The sequence below is a fragment of the Ischnura elegans genome, chromosome 8, assembly GCF_921293095.1.
Source record: "Ischnura elegans chromosome 8, ioIscEleg1.1, whole genome shotgun sequence".
NCBI lineage: Eukaryota > Metazoa > Arthropoda > Insecta > Odonata > Coenagrionidae > Ischnura > Ischnura elegans.
Window position 1 is genome coordinate 18,233,901 of NC_060253.1, and position 19,341 is coordinate 18,253,241.

The 19,341-nt window shown below is 38.4% G+C and overlaps 1 protein-coding gene across 2 annotated transcripts in view; it reads right to left on the bottom strand.

The window, feature by feature from the left end:
- The window catches only part of LOC124163963 (cell death abnormality protein 1-like), a 41,820-nt gene that overhangs the window by 18,653 nt on the left and 3,826 nt on the right, over nucleotides 1-19,341 (bottom strand). For both annotated transcript variants that reach the window (XM_046541100.1, XM_046541098.1), the window contains exons 4-10: nucleotides 19,172-19,315; nucleotides 15,907-16,041; nucleotides 11,783-11,914; nucleotides 10,320-10,451; nucleotides 9,230-9,361; nucleotides 7,928-8,059; nucleotides 6,111-6,242 (exon numbers count right to left, since the gene is read on the bottom strand). In XM_046541100.1, the coding sequence (XP_046397056.1) occupies nucleotides 6,111-6,242; nucleotides 7,928-8,059; nucleotides 9,230-9,361; nucleotides 10,320-10,451; nucleotides 11,783-11,914; nucleotides 15,907-16,041; nucleotides 19,172-19,315 (939 nt within the window). The remainder of the gene's footprint in view (nucleotides 1-6,110; nucleotides 6,243-7,927; nucleotides 8,060-9,229; nucleotides 9,362-10,319; nucleotides 10,452-11,782; nucleotides 11,915-15,906; nucleotides 16,042-19,171; nucleotides 19,316-19,341) is intronic.

Consider the following 19,341-nt stretch of genomic DNA (forward strand, 5'->3'; position numbering starts at 1 on the left):
ATCCAAAGAAAACGAAATGAACTTCAATGAAACGTGCACTCACCTCGGCTAAAATACCTGCACTGTCTTCACCACAGACCATTTGAGAATCGGTATCTTGAAGCAAAACATAAAAACGGCGAATGCTGAGCGTTAAAACCCATACAGTTTCAATAACATTACCGCGTCGCGGCTAATCCAACTCCCGACGCGCGCAGACGAACCCTGCCGCACGATCGATAAATCAATGTAATTTTCGGCGTCGCAAACTTATTTCCAAGATAACTGCATAAACACCTAAAAAAATCTTCAAAGAATGCTCTCATATAAGTTACTTTGCGTGACTTTGCCGAAAAATCATTTGAAACTCTACCTCAATGTAGAACTTTGTCGCAAAACAGTATCCGCCATTTTGTAACTGCACGGTAAGAATTGATCGATGATATTCTTAAAGATTACGGAAAATTAAAGAAAGAAAACCATGCCAACAGATTATGTGGTTTTTTATTCTGCATGAATCCACCTACAACTTCACCTTCTACTTACTTTGGAAGATTTTCAGAGATAATTGAAGACGGGCGTTTTTATGGAACGTTGCTCACGTTTAAGCCTGTGTATCTCAAAATCGGGTAGGATCTTTGTAAAATTAAGTGCATATCCTTAAATTTCAATTAGTTTTGAGTATACCTGCGAAGTTTCAAGTTTATAACTCAAAAAAAGTCATTTTGTAATTTTGTCCGGCTTTTTTCGATTACCACCCACTGTGCGATATCCAACGGTCAAACCCTCCACCCGCCTCCTTTTGGACGGGTTGTATTGCAGGTCCGCCGCTAGCATGCATTTTCGCACAAAGGAGGAGGCCCAGGAATCTCGCAACAAAGATATTAGAAAATACCGCGAGCATTACACGAGAAAAATATCTCGAATTCATACGAATGAGGATATTTTCCGGTGACTGATCCTGACATCGAACCCTTTTATTAGCACATTAGGAGCTGACTGAACAAATGTCGGGGCCTTAAAGATCTCTCGCAGGAGGTTCGTGATCTTGGTCTTGCTAGAGTCTCAAAATTCTGCGAGCGAATGCGAAGAGAGGGATGGGTGGGATTGGGAAGAATCTGATGATGAATAATTATAATACATAATCCGTAAAGTAAAAAATCATTAACTATGCTTATATGAGAATAAAAGAGTCACTTAAATACTATTTTGACATTTATTTAAAAATTACTTTTAGTCCATACAGAAGAACCTCACGAAATCTGGAAATCGCACCTCTTTAACGTAAGTCAATGAACCCAACAACCCTCTTTTTAGCCTTTTTTATTTATTGACTAATTTCAAAGATCATTAACTCATACTTCATAACTAATTATCATTTATTTTCATGTTTTATCATGATTTGCGTTCGTCTATGCAGTCAGCGTTACGATTAGCCATATAATAAGTTAAAGTTCCACGTATCGCCTAAAATAATATTTTTTCGCAAAAATAACTGCAGAAATGAAAGTAGCATGCCAAAAAACGTGTAGAGAGCAATTTTCAAAGACATCCAACGAAAATATGATTTTGGTCAAACTTTTTCGCGATCTGGGCCTTTGTGCGCCGCCTCTCCTTCTATGCTCTCTCAGTCTTCCCTTCCTTCGATGCTTGGGGTACTGACAGAGTTTGGAAGACGGGGAGCGGGAAGGAAAGGGGATAGGCGAGATGACCTTGAAGAAAAAGACCCTCTCGCCTCTGGCTAGCTACTCTCGTGCCACCTTCCTGCTTTTTGAGAATTAAAACTGTCGATACGATTTCCTCCTATGCCGTGAGCCCTCTATAATATACTTACTCTATGGTATTATACAGGGTGGAGAAAAATTATTTCCTCGAAATTTTAACACTGGATAGCTGATGCGTATAGGAACCAAAAATACAAGTGATGTTTATGTCGGAAATGCACCATTTTTAAACAAAAGAAAATTTAAACCAAGCGCTCCAATGTGCCGCGAGTTTGCCCTGTTGCCAGATGCTCTCGACAACTCACGGCTTCGAATGCTTTTCCAGCATTTGCCTTTGTCCAAAACATCCGGCAACAGGGAAAAATCTCGGCCATTCAAAACGCTTGGCTCATAGTTTCTGTACTTGAAAAATGGTGCGTTTTCTACGTAAACATCATCGGTACTTTTGGATTCCAATGGCATCCCCAATCCAACGCAATGATCTTTGGATTTTTCTTCTCGTAGAAAAATCTGCCAATGTCGTTGGTAAATCAAGTAATGGTTTCGCTCGTAAAGGGCCATGTTGTACGGTTGTGTGCATGGCGGCGTGGGTGTTTCCCTATCCCTCCCTCCCTTCCATCCCTATCCCTTCCCCGGAGGCGTCGACGGGCTTCTATCGCGGCGGCGCCTCTACCCTTTTTCCTTCAAATTCAACCCCTCTCCGGGTGTCCGGGCGTATCAATTGAATTATTGGGTCCCAACCCCAGTGTGTTGTATCCTTCAAAGGGCCCCCCTTGGGCCCTCATGCTCCCTGGCATCATCTATTCAGGGTTAAAAGTTCTTGACATGATTTTTCTCCACCCTGTATAGAAATATCATGAAAGAATGGTGCGGTCTTGAGCATGATTTAAATGAAAACAGAATTACTTAGAGTTTATGTTTTTCTTATTTTTCGAATTTGTCGTCTCATATACTTTTGTATGTAATTTTTCAATTTCAACATCTGTGTTTGCTTAGTCGCTCGACGAATGTTTAAACGAAATTCTATCCTAAAATTTGTTAACATTTCTTCGTTTGCATACATATATTTTTTGTACCCTCTTATTGGGGCTGGTGTGACAAAGTACAGTTGCCCTAATCCATTTTATTGCGTTGTGAGAATGGATGTATTTTACCTGTATATTACATCAGGGTCGCAGTTAAGAATTAAGGCTAGGGGGATTTTAGGCGCAACTAATACTAAGGGGAGTGGGGCTATTGCATACCCGCCAGGGTAAGCGTGATTTGCACTTGATTGGAGGCACTCCTCCCGAAAATTTTTAAGTTAAATGGTTCAGAATGGCGATTTTTACGGCTATCCAATAATGTATCCAATTTATTAAATTGGATTAAACTTAAATATTTCTCAGAGCTCTGGGGGGCGGTTTATCCCCAAAACCCCTCCTCGCTGCGCCAGTGTATTATATAGCGGTCAATCGGCAGCCAATGTATGTAAATTTTACATTTGTCTCAGATTTCTTTGTCGCGTCTTCTCCAATTTTGTTCTCTACAGTTTCCTGAAATGTCAGATGATTCGGGGCCCACGGCTGGGGCTCATCATACCCCCTCTTACCGCGGGAATCGGGGGTCCTCCCCCATAAAATAACAGGAAAGTTCATGCCCGGAAATGGATTTTTTACGCTATTTTAGCTCTTAAAAACTAGATAGAAGTTGATAAAAAAATAGCAATTTCGTAAATAAAAACATACTAAGAAAAGTGAAAATTTCACAATTTAATGTTGTACAATCGAATATAATACAGTTTCGAATTTTTTTTTTCATATTTTTTTCATATAGTTTTAACCATACCTCCAGTTTTTATTTTTGTAAAATCGTTTTCTTTGTTTTAAAATGTATGACTATCACGTTCTATCATCCTGATTAAAAAAATTGACCGAAAACTAAACTTTTGCATAAGTTTGAAAATTTCAAAATTAAATTAAAAATTTTAGGAAACAATGGACACGGCGAAAATATATTTATATTACAAAGTGAGAATTTCACAGCTTTTACAATTTAATATTGTATGCACGTATTATGGGTCAATTCTCTATTTAGTGAATTTGTTCCTTGAAACTGCACTGAAATCTAAAAAAAACCTCTAAAATACCCTTTTGAAACAAACATTAAAATAAGCTCTTATAAAAAGATTTTTTTTAAAAACCAGCCTTTATATTTAGATTACAGGGGATGAGCAACGTTTATATATGACACAAAGCAAAAAAAACTCAGTGACCCCGAAAAACCAAAAGTGACGTATTAAAAAAGTCACTATATTTATTAAATTTTCAGTGAATGGTAAGGGATTGGAGAGAAAAAGTTATATTTTCATGTATTTTCATCGGAAATGAAGAAGTGTGCAAAATTTCAGCGTTTTTGCTTCACAGGAAGTGAGTCAAATTTCAGTTACAAGATTTGTACCAGACAAACAGACAAACAAACAGACAGGTTGGTGAGTTGATATAAAGGCTGGAAAAAAATAAGCATCAGGTTCTCTTTTATATTCTCTCAACGTTATTTTATTTATTTTTTTAATAATCATGTATAAACCGAGTATTTTGTAAATAAAGCAACTATGGAGAACCTATAATTTTACAACAGCAAAAAAACTTTTGCTCAATTAGAGTTTTTATTACACCTCTCACATACCCTTCACGATAGACACGCGCGTTTTGGGGCCCCATTAAGGTCGGGGCCCTCGGCGATCGCCGACCAGCCGACTTAGACCACTCAGACCACTCCTGGTTGTGAAGTGCTAGGTTTGATAAGGTTTCCGCTTGCTAGAAGTCGTAAACCAATTGAAACCTATCGCCAGATTGGGCAAAAAATTAACTCAGAGATGATATTAAGAAATACTTAGAAAATCAGGTCGCAAGAAGTAGGTAATTCTCATTAGGCGTGGAATTTCAATCTATATGATCTATCTGAACGAGTGGATGAATTCTTATGTGCTCAATGATTTGGATTACAAAGCAGAATGGAAAAAAGGGACTCCCGTGTGATCTGTCGTTAATTGTGCCTAATGAAGAATTTGGAGTATGCGTGAGAGAGATTAGATAATTTTAACTCGACAACCCAGCTTTTTATACCGTCAGCGTCACACTTACTTTCTACGCACATTTCGCCTTCTTTGTGTAATTCATTCCTGCAGTCAGTTAAGATATTCTGCTTTATGTAAGGGACAAACCGAATATATTCATTCCAAGGGCGTGTTTAATTCATTATATCACTCTCAAATTTATTTATAGGCAGAATCATATTTTAATACATTGCATCGATCCCGATCTGATTCTTAACAATAACTTGATATTTATGATCAGTAGAAAGGCGAATAGGGTAGTTTCCTTCAATAAAGAAAACGAAAGGCATTGATTGCGATTCGTTACCCACCATTAGTGTACTCATAATATACAAATAATTTTGTTTTAGAAATCACAGTTTAGACGAATGGCAATGGTCAATTTTAACCGCATTTGAAAAAGGCCAGATTGGCGCATATTTAATAAGGTCGGAAAGTTGTCTTCGTTTGATAAGGCATTAATAATCCTTATTTAAGCCAAGCGTTACCTGCTAGCGGGTTACTCTGCTACCTACAAGCAGCATGTAACGTATCAGCGCTCAAAGCCTCGCCCCAAGGTCACCTCACACGGCGACAGCGGGAACCAGAATGACGTCACACGGGGTTTTCCCAGCATTCATACTTAGCCGTCGCTTTTTCGCGGGCTTGAAAATTTTCACTTTTCATGTAATCGCGAAAAATAGATATCGTTATTTAAAAATCTATAAGCGTGAAAAGCGTACTCCAGGAGTAATAATCTTTCGATTTAGGCAATAAAAAAATAAAAGGAAACCACCCTATTCGTCCGGCAAGATATAGGTTCTGGGTTCGTATCCCACTGAGGCCACATTTTTAATCTCTGATTATTGACTTTTACTATGTACCACGGTATCTTTGTCCGTGCCCATTAATAGTGATGTGGTATTATACCTTTCTTTCAACTTCTGTTAATTCACATATGTGTGTGTATTATACAGGGTGGAGAAAAATTATTTCCCCGAAATTTTAACCCTGGATAGCTGCTGCCAATAGGAACCAAAAATACAAGCGATGTTAAGGTCGGAAACGCACCGTTTTGAACTACAAAAATTCTAAACCAAGCGCTTCAATGATCAATAAATACCAAACGACGACTAAATTTCTGCATCGACACTTCAGTAGACCTGAAGAAGCCATTAGGAACGTTGGTGAAATATTGTCCAGTAAAATGGATAAACGTGGAAGGAAACCAGGAAAGTTCTACTTACCGAAGAATTTGGAGTATGCATGAGATAGGTTAGATAATTTTAATCCAAAGACCCAGATGCTTATACCCTCAGTGTCACACTTACTTTCTGCGCACAGTTCGCCTTCTTTGTGGAATCCATCCCTGCATTCACAAACGCTCCGATTCCCCAACTTGCAGTATGAATTTCCAACTGCTCTGCAATCCACATCCTCCGTGCAGTGATCCCCAAGACCCGCTATAAAAATAGGAGATATCAGTTGACTCAGCAGTCGAAATGTTTTATTTAATATTTTATAATACCAATTCTAGTGGAAAGCTCACTCCATATTCTCCTACCATCAACGCGGATTCTCTTAATTTAAGAGCCGGATTTTCGCAACATTTGAATCAAATATTATATATAATTATTTTTTATATAATTCCTCCATATAACTTCTTAATTAAAACATCCAAATAAAATTCTACGGCTAAGTTTTCTATTCCTTATGCAACTGATAATTACTTATTACGACAAAACTCATGAAGCGATTGCGTGCAGATTGATGCAATTGTAAGTAATTTTCTACGAAATTTTCCTATATTTGGAGCTAAACTGAGCTATGATACAATCAATCAGTGACGAATGACAGCTAATGGCACATACATATATACATTGTTGAATTTTTTAATCGACTTATAATCGTATTGGTAATTTCATTGGCTTTTTCAGTCTTTTGAGAATCAATGTCTTTCAGAGTGACAAGGAGAATATAACCTTGAAACCGCTTCTTTGTTTTTTTAAAATATGTTTTGGGAAACGGCTAATTAACTGTCACCAAAACTCCCACATGTCTACATAAGGGACTTCATTTATTGTTGGAGATCTTATTTTCTGTAATTTCTCAACTTTATCCCCATCCGTCTCCGCAGGTACAGTTAGTGATGGAAAAATGTCGATCGAAATAGATTTCTTGAGCTATCGATTTTAAATCGAAATTAAAATTTATCTTTTTTAATAAAAATCGAAATTTGAACCAATATATCGATTAATCGAAAAAATCGAAGGTTATTAAAAATCAGTTTGTTCAAAAACGTGTTAAATAGTCATTCGAAAAGCACTCAAAATGCACATTTGAGGAACAGACTAAACATTTACTCATGAAACGAGAAAAATGTAAATTTTTCATCTGCACTCGTAATGTGTAAAGAGCCGTGGTGGCCTCCAAACATTACAGAATCTCATATATTTTATATGCATGGAAATGCGTAGAATTCGATCGGGAAGAATTTTGTGGCGAAAAGCTGTAATGTGGGCTCCAAGCCGCAATTCCATCCAAATAATGCGACCTCAGTGGGACAAGTTCAAAATTGCGCGATATCCCATTAATTGAAGTGGAGCGCCATTTTAGTGGTACTCCTCAAGATGGCCAAGTGCGCAATTTCTTGGATTCACTCAGTAAAGGAGTAGCAGCATTCTAAACTTTCGTTTTGTTTCGATTGCCATCCCTGGTTGTCACACGCCTCGCATTTAAAGGGTTTACATAAGGCGCCACTCGCGTCGCTGACGGACAAAGTGATCCGACTTTCACGGGGAAATATGATATAATTAGGGGTGTTAGCCGAAATTCATATGCATGATGATGTGACCTATCAAACTCATAACTTTTCAACATAATTTCTCATCCCATCATCGCAAGCATTAAAATACAAAATATTGGATAAAACAGGATCTCATTGCACTCATCACAGCGAGGCGGACATTTTTTAAGCAGATTAAAATGCGCCCGAAGTGGCAACAGAATTCAACCTACTATGGGATGGAATTGGGCCTCCTCTATTCAGTACTTTTTTAGACGCCATCAGCTTTAAATTATTGCCTTTGTACTTATAATAATGTAATAAATGTGTGTATATCGTGCTTTTGGGACTTTTTCCCCTTACCTTCCACGCATAGGCCGTCTTTGTTGTGAAATCCATTTCTGCAGTCGCAAACGTACCCATTTTCCCTATTGCAATATGCATTATCGATGGATTTGCAGTCCTTATCGTCCGTGCAGTGATCACCCAGATTCACTAAAAGGAGAGAAAATGAAATTTCAAGTGAGGTTCATTTTCAGTGTAATTAATATATCGACTGTAACAAAAACAGTACAAATGGGCCATTATTCGAGGAATCCCATCTACTACCTACCGCGTGATTACAAACACTGTGCCAAGGCAGCATACAAACATTTTAGTGTGAACCAAAGGCATTTTTGGTGACTGGAAAAATGGTATTTAAGGGAGATTCATAATACGAAGTAAATTGGAGAGTTGATATCGACAAAGAATCTTATTCACAAACACGCCAGGACTTCAAAAGCAGGAATCATGAGATTATGGCCATTATTCCTTCTCTTCGAACGGAATTCAGTGTATTCGCTTACCGTCAACAGGTATTAAGTCAGAAAATTTCGAAATTATTTTTATCTTGTTTACATCTACAAGGTACTATGCAAGCCACCACCACGGTGTGTGGCACGGGGTGATTCCACGCCAGGAATTGCCAGTTGCCGCACTCATCCTAGCATCAATCAGAAACACAAATTTTCGCCGAATACAGGCCAAGCACCTAGGACAATGAACCCGATCAGACCAGAAACTAGGAGAGAACCAAGGAATCGGACATGCTAACAGGAAAAAAAAACTTCTAGTTAGTAATAAAAAAACAGAAAATTTAGCGTAGGAAGTTATTCATGCATGCGAGCTAAAACATGTCAAAAATTCATGCAGATAGTTATCATTTAAAAATAATATGCTTTAACTACATACGAAGAGACTATCTTACCTAATGTACTTTTTATTAAGGAACACTAATAGTGTTTTTATGTAAGGCTTAAAATGAGTGCATAGTTTTTTAATAGGTGACTAATTCCACCCATTTATCCGATTTTGAGTTACGACAGTGATTAAAATTCTGACCACATGATTATTATGTGCATCAATGGACGAATTCGGAAAATTAACTTGATGCAAAAATCCTAATACATAGAGAAAAGGTCTATTGGTAGGTTGAGGGAATTTTTAGACACAGGGAGTTAAAACTCAGCTTCAGTGCAACAAATTCAAAATGAAGTATCAAAAATACTATTTAAAACAGGTTAATATTCCATTTATACTTATTTCATCTGTTGGATACAGGTTCCAAAAAATTTAATCGAGTCAACAAAACACTTTTGAACCCTCGAGAGTTTCATCACTTACTTTTCACGCAGAGATGATCCTTGACGTGGAATCCGTCTTTGCAGTCGCAATAGCTTTCGTTTCCCAACTTGCAATGCGCATTCTGAACCGCCTTGCAGTCCTCATCTTCTTTGCATACATCCCCCAGTCCCGCTGCAAGTAAAAATGAGAACCAACATGTAATTCGGTTCTTCTTAATTCTGCTTACAATTAGTGATGTTCTTGACCGCGGCCACCTAAATACTCAAGGGGGCCTATTTTGTTTTCACCGAATTTGGACTCAAATTCTGATGACGACGCAGAGACATCCAAACGCTATCTATTTGAATCTGTATTCTTTTCCTTCTTGATGCACGGAACTATTTTCAATTGCTAAGAGTTATTAAGGACGTAATAGAGAAGTAAAACTTCGCTATGAAATGACAAGCGGATAAGAGGGAGGAATCTTCATTAACATAATACCCTACGAGCCACCTCCAGGGCGTTTGGCAGGGGGTGATCAATCACCAGCATGCAGCATGCAATAGAATTTCCGCATGCACACCACGCTGTCCAAAAAACGTTAGGAATACCAACAAATTATACTACCGCATTCATTCATAGGCAAAACTTGCAAACTACTCGTTAAAGTTTTTTGCCAATAATGCTAGAACACTCAAAACATGCTGTTAGAAATAATAAGCAAATTCAGAAACATGCACTAAAGTATGAAAAAGTTAGTAAGATACAAAAAAAATTCATCTGATCTATTTGTGAGTTCTAAAGCTGCCGTTATAGTTTCTTATATTGATCGTGGAAAAAAGACATTCTGAATCTGTCTGTTCTACAGGAACGGAGAACTGCATCAAATCAATCTTAGGATTGCTGCTTAGTGATTAGTATGAAGTGTAATGTAAAGTTAATTTCTCATGGGCCAGTGGTTCACGAAAATAAATGAATTATTTTATTTATTATCTATTGTAGTAGATGTGAAAGATAAGAAGTTCGTAGGTGTGAAAAGATTAGCCGAGAGGAGAATTGAATGGAGAGCTGCGTGAAGCCCATCTCAGGATTGTTGACTAGTGATGTTGATGATCATCACCATGGTTATTGTAAGCGTGTTGTGACTCACTTTCCGCACACCGTTTGTGGTATTCATGGTATCCAACTTCACATTCGCAGAGACTGCCGCTGTTTCCGTCACAAATTGCATTCGCCACCAGAACGCAGTCTTCATTGCTAGAGCAGCGATCTCCAAGTCCGACTGCGAAAAAAAGCACAGATTAAGGCGTTGGATTACACAGCCACGGACGAGTTCCCCGAAGAAGGTTGGTAACGCATTATTGACCACAGAATTTTTTTGGAGAATTTTCATCAAATATCAGAATATTTCTCTCCATACGTACCTTACTTCGGGGAAAATAATTTTTAAAAATATGATGGAAGTGGAATGATGTTCTGTTTGCTGGCAACTTAAGTTGTCAAATAAATTCAACAGTTTATAGATGACAAGTACAATACACGAACAGCAAAACTTTTTCACAATGGCACCAAACGTATTATGTTGCGTATGAGCATGCTATAAAGATATTGAGAAATATGCATGCGTGAACACTTCAATGTCAAGAATATAATCTGAGGTTTCAGGCGAGATGGAGTGGAAACGCAACATAATGAAGAAGCAGGAGCAAATTCCACAATTTCATATTTATTGGTACTACCGGTTTCGCTTATAGCATCATCAACTGATGATGCTATAATCGTAGTAGTACCAACCGGCTGTACCAATGGATTTAAAATTGTGGAAATTGCCCCTGCTTCTTCATTATTATTCAATGTCAAGGTTGGGAATGACCACTTGTGAACCCTTCACGGACTCTTCTTCATAATGCTTATGTTAATGCTTAATGGCAGGGTAAAATGCAGACCTTGCTCGCCAAAGGAGATAGTAGAGAGCATAGAAAAGAAACAATAGGGTAGAGTCCTTCATGGAAGAAAACGAAAGGCATTGATTGCGATTCGTTACCCTCATTAGGGTGTTCATAATATGCAGATTATTCGATTTCAAAAATCCCAGTTTAGGCGAATGTTAACGGTCAACTTAAACCTCATTCGAAAAAGGCCAGATTGGCGCCCATGCGATGCCAACCCACGTGACGTCACAGGGACCTAGATGCTATAGGAGAAGATAGGAGGTTTACATCGTCTGAGATTACCGAAGCATGCATGAGGCACAGAGCTTAGGGAAACATCTCTTTATAACCACCTATTAAAATAGCCTAAGGTCGGAAAGTTTTCTTCGTTTCATAGGGTATTAATAATCCTTATTTAAGCCAAGCGCTACCTGATAGCAGGGTACTCTGCGCTACCGCCATGCTCGGCAGCAAGCAGCCTGCATCGTAAAATTAGGAATAGGAAACCTTCTTATCGGTTGTGGAAGACGCACATTGGGGGAGAAAGGAATTTTCAAAAACGAGCATAATGGTGGCAACTCGGTGGCCAATGGGATAAGGGGCCAAGGTTCATCCTCTGAATTTTCGTTTAGCTCAGTCACTTGCTAATTTGACGGCAATCATGAAAATCTTTGATACTTACTGGCCACGCATTGGTTTCCCTCTTCTTGGAATCCATATTTGCACACACAAAAACTCTTGGCGCTATCCATGCACATTGAATTCGCGACCGCCTTGCAGTCCAGGTCGCTAGTGCAAGGATCACCCAATTCCGCTGGAAAAGAATACGAATATTCAATTGTTAATGATGGTACCATGGTATCCTTGTTTTTGAGCAAGCGAAATGTTATTCGCAAATATAAGTAAATATACGTGTAGGAAAAGTAAGGTCTCCAAATTTTCTTTTCATAGTTGCATACATGTATTAGTTCATACGTATTTTTTGTTATCTTTTATTTTCTTTTATTCACATAATTCATCAAGCGATAAAACTATGCCACAATTGACGGATTAAAAACTAGAAGAAGGAATGGCATCGGAAAGATTCATAAAATAGGAACTCGATGAGGCAGTATGTATGTTTTAGGATCAAAATTCCAAATATCTTTAAGTAAAGAGTTGCCCCGACCCTGGAATTGAAATTATCAAATAACACCGAGATGAAGTGGTTGACTCTGGAGATTTTATGGGTAGAAATGATGTCGTGAATGATGGTTAATTTTGTAAGGTTCAGGAGGAAAAGGAGAATTTATTTTGGTAAATTTCTAGTTTCTTTCGATTTTAAGTAGTATGGAAAAAAAATTCGCATACTGTTACACACACTCTTTGACATAAACTTTCGAATACAAAAAGCAGCCTCTCACTAATTCCTCGGTGTGTATAACGACAAAGAATTAACTTTCCATCATCACTTTAAAAATTGCTCCACCAAAGCATTCGCAGTGAGGCAAGCAGTCTCTTCATTATCATCCCCTTTATTTTCACTCTCTCATAGCTCATGAATTAAATACAGTTACCTCCACTTTCAAATCAATTCTCCTCTAAGGCTGCGAACTTTTTCCTAAAATTTGTAACGTCACGTCAAACAGCTAGGTACTCTCTTGGAAGCATAGAAGGGGGAAAGTGTAATAGCTATGCTAAGGAGCTTAGGATGGAAGCCTCTAAAAGTGAGGAGAACCATAAATAGGCTATGCGAGGGGTACAAAGCCTTTACAAAGGGTTGGAAAGAAGTATGTCTGAAGCTGGACTCACCCTGCTACATAGGAAGGAAAGACCATAAATTTAAAATCAAGTTAAATAAACAGAAAACTGACATTCCCAAAAAAATCCTTCCTACACAGAGGAATAAAGGAGTGGAACGACCTACCTGAAGTTATTTTTAAGATCTTCCCTGCAAATGCGAAAATTATTAGGAATAAGTGTTCATCACTAATTGACTAATTACATAGTGGTTTAATAGGGAGAGTGTGAAATTGGGTTAATTGGGTCAATGTTCATATGTGAGTTGTATTATATTAGAATTAATGTATTTAATGGATTGTTTGCAATTGGTTTATTGGGACAATATTAAATTCTTAGTATTATGACATTAGAATTGATGTATTATTTTTTTCCATAGGTGTCTTTTCTGTTCCTAAACTTTGAATTCGATAGGTTGATAATGCTGCTGCCAGGCAATAGCCTACTTGCAGCAATGTGTAATAATAATAATAAACAACTTCAGCGGTTGTACATCCTGCCGGGTAGGCACACCGCTCGACACGCTCAAGGAAAACAATATCCTGTCGTGTGATCATGAATTCCAAGTTTCCCAATCCTCTGGGTACTATGCTTCCCGGGCAACTCCGAGTGGTCTGATGGTATACAAGAAACCCGGTTAGAGAACCCGGAAGCGAGCAATCATCATTGCAATGGCTTTTGATAACTTATTTGTAGGTATCCAGTCAAACCTCGCGTGAACTGTATAAGTGAGAAGCAAGAGTAAGACTCATTGTCAGATTCCGTCATTTTTACCCTTAGAAGCCTCTATATGGGAGAATCTAGCAACCTCTCTTAGTGAGAGATTTTTTTGGCCGACTTCGGACGAGGAAGTATGTGCAAACAATACAGTTAACTTTGACTTGAATGGAACACATTCTTCATGACTCTATCAATTCCTAACACACACTTGAACGGAAGTTAAGGGAGAAAGACAGTGATTTTTTTCGAAGAAAATTTCAAAAAATTGTACTTTTTTATCTTCGAATCTAGGGAATTAAGACATGCAGTTGAAGAGTCGTTTTAAAAGTTAACAGTCTATTTTTGATAAGAGAAATGATATCAAAAACAAATTAATAGTATATTAAGAATATCTCAAAAGGCATCAACTGATTTATTTAAATAAACATAAATAATTTAAACTTATAGAAAATTACATGCATAATAAGTATATGTATACTAGTCTGTAAAAAAAGACACCCTAGTTTTAGGAGCTCTGGCGTCTGAACAAAGCAATTAATTTCAATAAAAAAAAGCATAAGAGAGAGAATCTACGTTGGATTATATGCCTTTAAAACTCTTTGGCTCAATAGTATTTCGTGTACTTAATTTTTTTCTCAAAAAAGCACCCGTTTTTCGCTCGTAAAATCAATTCGTCCAACTTTGAGCGCTTGGTATTCCGGTATTTTTCGTTCAATTTCAATTAAAATAAACATCAGTGACATAATAAATTTGTTTTCGACAGACTGTGATTAATAGATCAGGCCTTTTTTAAATCGAGACTGCAAGTTCCTGGAACTGGTAATTTTTTTAGAAAAAAATGAAATACAGAAACACTATGGAGCTGAGGATTTTAAAAGTATACGATCCAACTTATAAATAAATTTTCTTTCGTATGCTTTTTGTTGCATTGAAATTAATTGCTTCGTTTATACGATAGAGCTCCTCAAACTCAGGTGTCTTCCTTTTTTTTACAGACAGTAACTGTGGGTTCCTTCCACTCTTCCCCCCCCCCCCACTTGCTTATTTTTGCCTCTATAAGTGAGAGATGCCATTCTGGAACCTTTGTAAATGCGAAACTTGGTATGTGAGAAACCTCTATAAACGAGAAAAAATGTCGGTGCCTTAGCCCTTCTTGGTCCAATTTGTTTATGGGAGTATTTTTTTTTCAAAATAGTTTTTAGAAAAAAAGAAATAATGAAAAGGATTGATTGTTTCCCTCTAAATGTTCTTAGTTTATTGTTTTAAGTAAAAATCCACTGGTTTTAATATTATCCGTGTCAAAGAATTTATTCTTGGAAAATTTTCGATGTGTGATATCCCTTAAAATATTGTATAATCCCTTGACCCTTAATATAATCGCAGCGTCTTGCGATGTCGTGCTAAACTCGTCGTAATACAAACATGTAGGAATATGTGAACCACATTACAACAGGTTACATTTCATGCACAAGCATTCGCACAAGTTGGGTGGTTACTAGGGCTGTGCGAGACTCTCGACCACTCGAGAGTCTCGACGGTCGAGACGAGAATTTCATTTCTCGGCATTGTCGGGACGAGACTCTCGGGAAAGGCGAGAGTCTCGCCTGGGTCGAGAGTCTTGACGAGAGTCGAGAAGTATCGCCCCTTCGAGATTTCTTGATACCCGTCGAGACTCCCGGCTCCTCGAAAAAAATAAAACTATTTCTATTTTAGACATTGAAGATAATTTAACAAAAAGATTATTTTAAGATATCTTATATATTTCCAAAACTAAAAAAAGTTGTAATATAAGATCGACATTGACAACTTAAGCATATTTTATTATTTAATTAATCGAAATTGACAGGTAACAATGAACCTTATAGTTTCCATAAATATTGCAAAAATATGTATAAAATTCTATAGAATTAGGCTATGATCTCTTCTTTTTTGTTAATTTACAAGTGAATGTTTCTTTTTTATTATATTTCTATAATAAGAAATATTGATGTAACCCTTTAATAAGCCTATGTATCAAAATTATTCGCTCAATTTCATTTTAAGCCCTGATAATGGTTTGTAAATGAAAGGAAACGTCGGCAAAATTTAAATTTCAATTTAAAGACCTACACGCCAAGATTCAAAACGCATTTCACGCATTCATACATTTAGACATCAAATCGTGCGTGATAACGTACCGAGCGGTAGAGTAGGCGTCGACATTATACCGCAAAGGGTTAAGCTCTCACTTTTCAAGTTTCGGCTTTATTTCTTCATTCCATCTTTTCAACCCAAGTTGCTTCACTTCAGCTCATCTTTGCGACTTACTTTTCACGCAGAGTTCGCCCTCTTCGTGGAATCCCTCGCCGCACATGCAGTAGAAATCCTTGTTTTTCAACCTGCATTGTGCATTTGCAACCGCCCTGCAGTCCGCGTTGCTGGAGCATGGATCTCCGAGTCCCGCTATAAAACAAAATAGACGAGAATTGTAACTGATGCGGAAAGTCCCTCAAGTGTCTCGTCCAAAGTTTGCTAGATGATGGGAAATAGATACCCATGAGGTCAGTGGAGTAACTACGGGGGGAGGGGGGATGAGGGAGAGGATAGATACCCCCAAAGCCTCGGAGAAATAAAAAAAATATTCAAAACCATTGTCTAGTTTTGACATATAAGAACTGTATCTGCTTAAAGTAAAATTTTTAGGACCAAAATAATGTAAAATGTATATCAAGGAATGTCATTTTTTTTTAATTTTCCCGGACGGGGGACGGTGGTTGCCGGGGGGGGGGGGGTCGCCATCCCATCTCCCCCCAAGGCATCCTAGTAACGCCACTGCATGAGGTGTAGTTTGTGTTTCAACCGCCAATGCTCAGTACTTTTCGAGATATTTGCGACGGAAAGTACCAGGAAAGCGCCTAATTTTATGCAACTCGCAGAACAACAACAGACCCTTAAGGCCTTGTTCACACGTTGCATTAACACGCACTAGTTAAAATCTGTTTGCATGAACGATTTTTGTGGACCGGAACGGAACATGTACGAATACATGAACCAAATTAGAACGGGTTCCATTTTCTGTACAAGCATTCGCACAAGTTCCGTGGCTACACGGTGCACATTCACGTTCATTCACGCGGTCACACATTTAGATATTAACTCGTACGTGTTAATGCATCGTATAATCAGACCTATTATACTCCATGCAATGATGAAGACCTTTGACGGTGTATTCTTGCGATGCGGTTTGCATACCTTTAGGCGATTTCCTGATGATTTCCGTCGCTAATATCTCGTAAAGTAATGAGCGTTGGCGAAACAAAAACTACACCTCATGAGTATCTATTTCCAATGACCTATCAAAATGTGAACGAGATATCATGGTGACACTTGAAGGACTTCCCTTTTGAGGACAAACCTTGACTCTTGACCATGCACTAAACGGAGGAGGCTAGCGAGTTCAGGATTTCCATTGCCGTGAGATTCAGGGCCGTATTCCAGAACTTTACTCAAATGTTGATCCTTACTGAAACTAGAATCCGTTGCCACGTTGGTTGCACGAGAAGTTACTCGAATCCCAAAGCTAGCTCAGACTCTACTCCACAATTGATAAGTTGAGTCCAAACTGACATTGAGTCGTCAAATTTCAAGATGTCCACCTCTGTCGTCTCACATGTTTAAAATGAAATATCTCTTGTAAGTTACTTCAATTTGTAATACTATTTTACACAAGTAATGCTAGTATGCGATGAGCAGGATGCCATGGGCGACAATAGTTTTGGAAAATGTATTACTTTAGAAATTTTACGACTGAACCTGCCCCTAGTTATTTTGGTTCAAATGAATTGAGTCAAAGTTAGTTCCTGAAGTAGTCTTCGCTCCCAGAATTAACTTGAGGGACTTTTTACCGAGTCTGACTCAATCGTGAGCCTCCCTTCAACGACAACTGTGAGTAAAGATGTTAGGAAGATAGTGATTAAAGGAAAAATTGAAATATTTGTTAATCCTAATGATTGACATTAACATGATTCTAGGAATTAGTAGGCGAGGAATGAGGCATGAGAGTAGTACCACGAAGAAGTAAAACAATTGGCTTCGATGAATGGAAAAAGGATTGATTCCGTGTAATCATCTCACCATTTTTTCCATATCCTTAACCTGTTGTTCTCAGAGTCAAAACGTTCCCCTATAAATAGAGGGGTGCCGCAGGAGATAATGGATGATATTTAATTTCCTCTTTTGTTCTATACAATTCCTCGCCACACTCTGGAACATCGAAATTCGAACCCCGCAATATCATACGTCTGAACAGAGATCACTGAAGTCCACCTCTCTCGGACGTGTATACAATAAAATGTAGGTAAAACGTGAAGATGTTCATTCTCTGTATGTTCCAACACTGGAGTTTTTAGTGAAAAATATGCAAATGCATTTGTTACAGTGCCAACCCGCTATGTAAACAAACTAAATAGAAAACCGATCATGGGATGATTTGAAGGGAACTGTAGAGTGTGTTTTGGAGGAAAAAATGCTGTCATACACGAGTTTTGGTAATTTGATTAGCTAGATCAGGGGTCTCCAAAATACGGCCCGCGGAGGGCTTTCATCCGGCCCGCGCACTCGTTTCAAGTAGCGCACGATTCTCGCTCGTTTAACTCTGTGAGACGCCGCTAGGAGCATCACAGCGCTCTACTTCACGTCAAAGTTGCCGTAAACTGTTCGTAAATAAGAAACAATAAGAAATACGCCACCGGATGTTTCAGTAGACGTTGGTATCGAATATTTTAGTTATCGGAAAATTTACTATCCGGCCCGCGGGGCGATTTTGCCAAAATACCTGTGGCCACCCATGACTCACACGTTTTCAGTGACAAAGTAGGGCGGCTACGTACATTTGGCAACGTTAAGTTCGCTCCTCATCTCTCTCTTGGTACTACCCCTCGCCTATCAGCGAAGCCATCCGTGAGTGTCCGGGCTCTCACGAAAGCTCATAAGCAAACACAAGGTGAATAGACTGTAACATATCCGCATAGCGCGGTCAGTTAGGGAAGTCGCGAAGGGGGGCGTAAGGCAATGAGGGGCGCAGGACCTATCAGCTGATCCTGAATGCGGCCTGCGAGTGACCAGCTCGACGTCAGGGCTGTGACTCGCGGCTGTAACTCGCCAAAACTATAGTATTCCTGGAAAATTGCTGAGCGGTCGTAAAACTGGAGCGAACATTGGTCCTACAGAACTGTGAAATAGTGATGTTATTTCCTAAACTCGGGAAAATTGTGGAATGCTATTGCATCTGTGTTCTTTGAGCGACCTAAAAACGTCAAAAAATCGGGCAGAAATTTTTTAGGATATCCATTCTGCATCTCATAGCATATTTTAAGAGGTAGAAATAAAAAGTCCGGGGGAAAAAAATAGCAAAACCTTAGCGGTCGGCCATCTGAAGTCAATGCTGTCATGCGAGATGAAGTGGGGATGTTTGAAAACCCAAGAAATGTCCATTTTTAACCAAAATTTGCCATGGAAAAAAAATTGTGTTGCATTTCTTATTGAACTCACGTGGTACATATATTGATACATTGTACCACATTGTTAGACTTACTCTCCGCGCAGATTTGATTTTGATTTTCTTCGTGGTATCCTGGTAGGCACTGGCATATAAAATCTTTTCCATTCCTGTCGCAAGAAGAATTTGGGATATGCTTGCAATCTGCTCCTCCCAATCTGCAAGGATCCCCAAGGTTGACTGAAAACCATAGAAGCAATCAAATT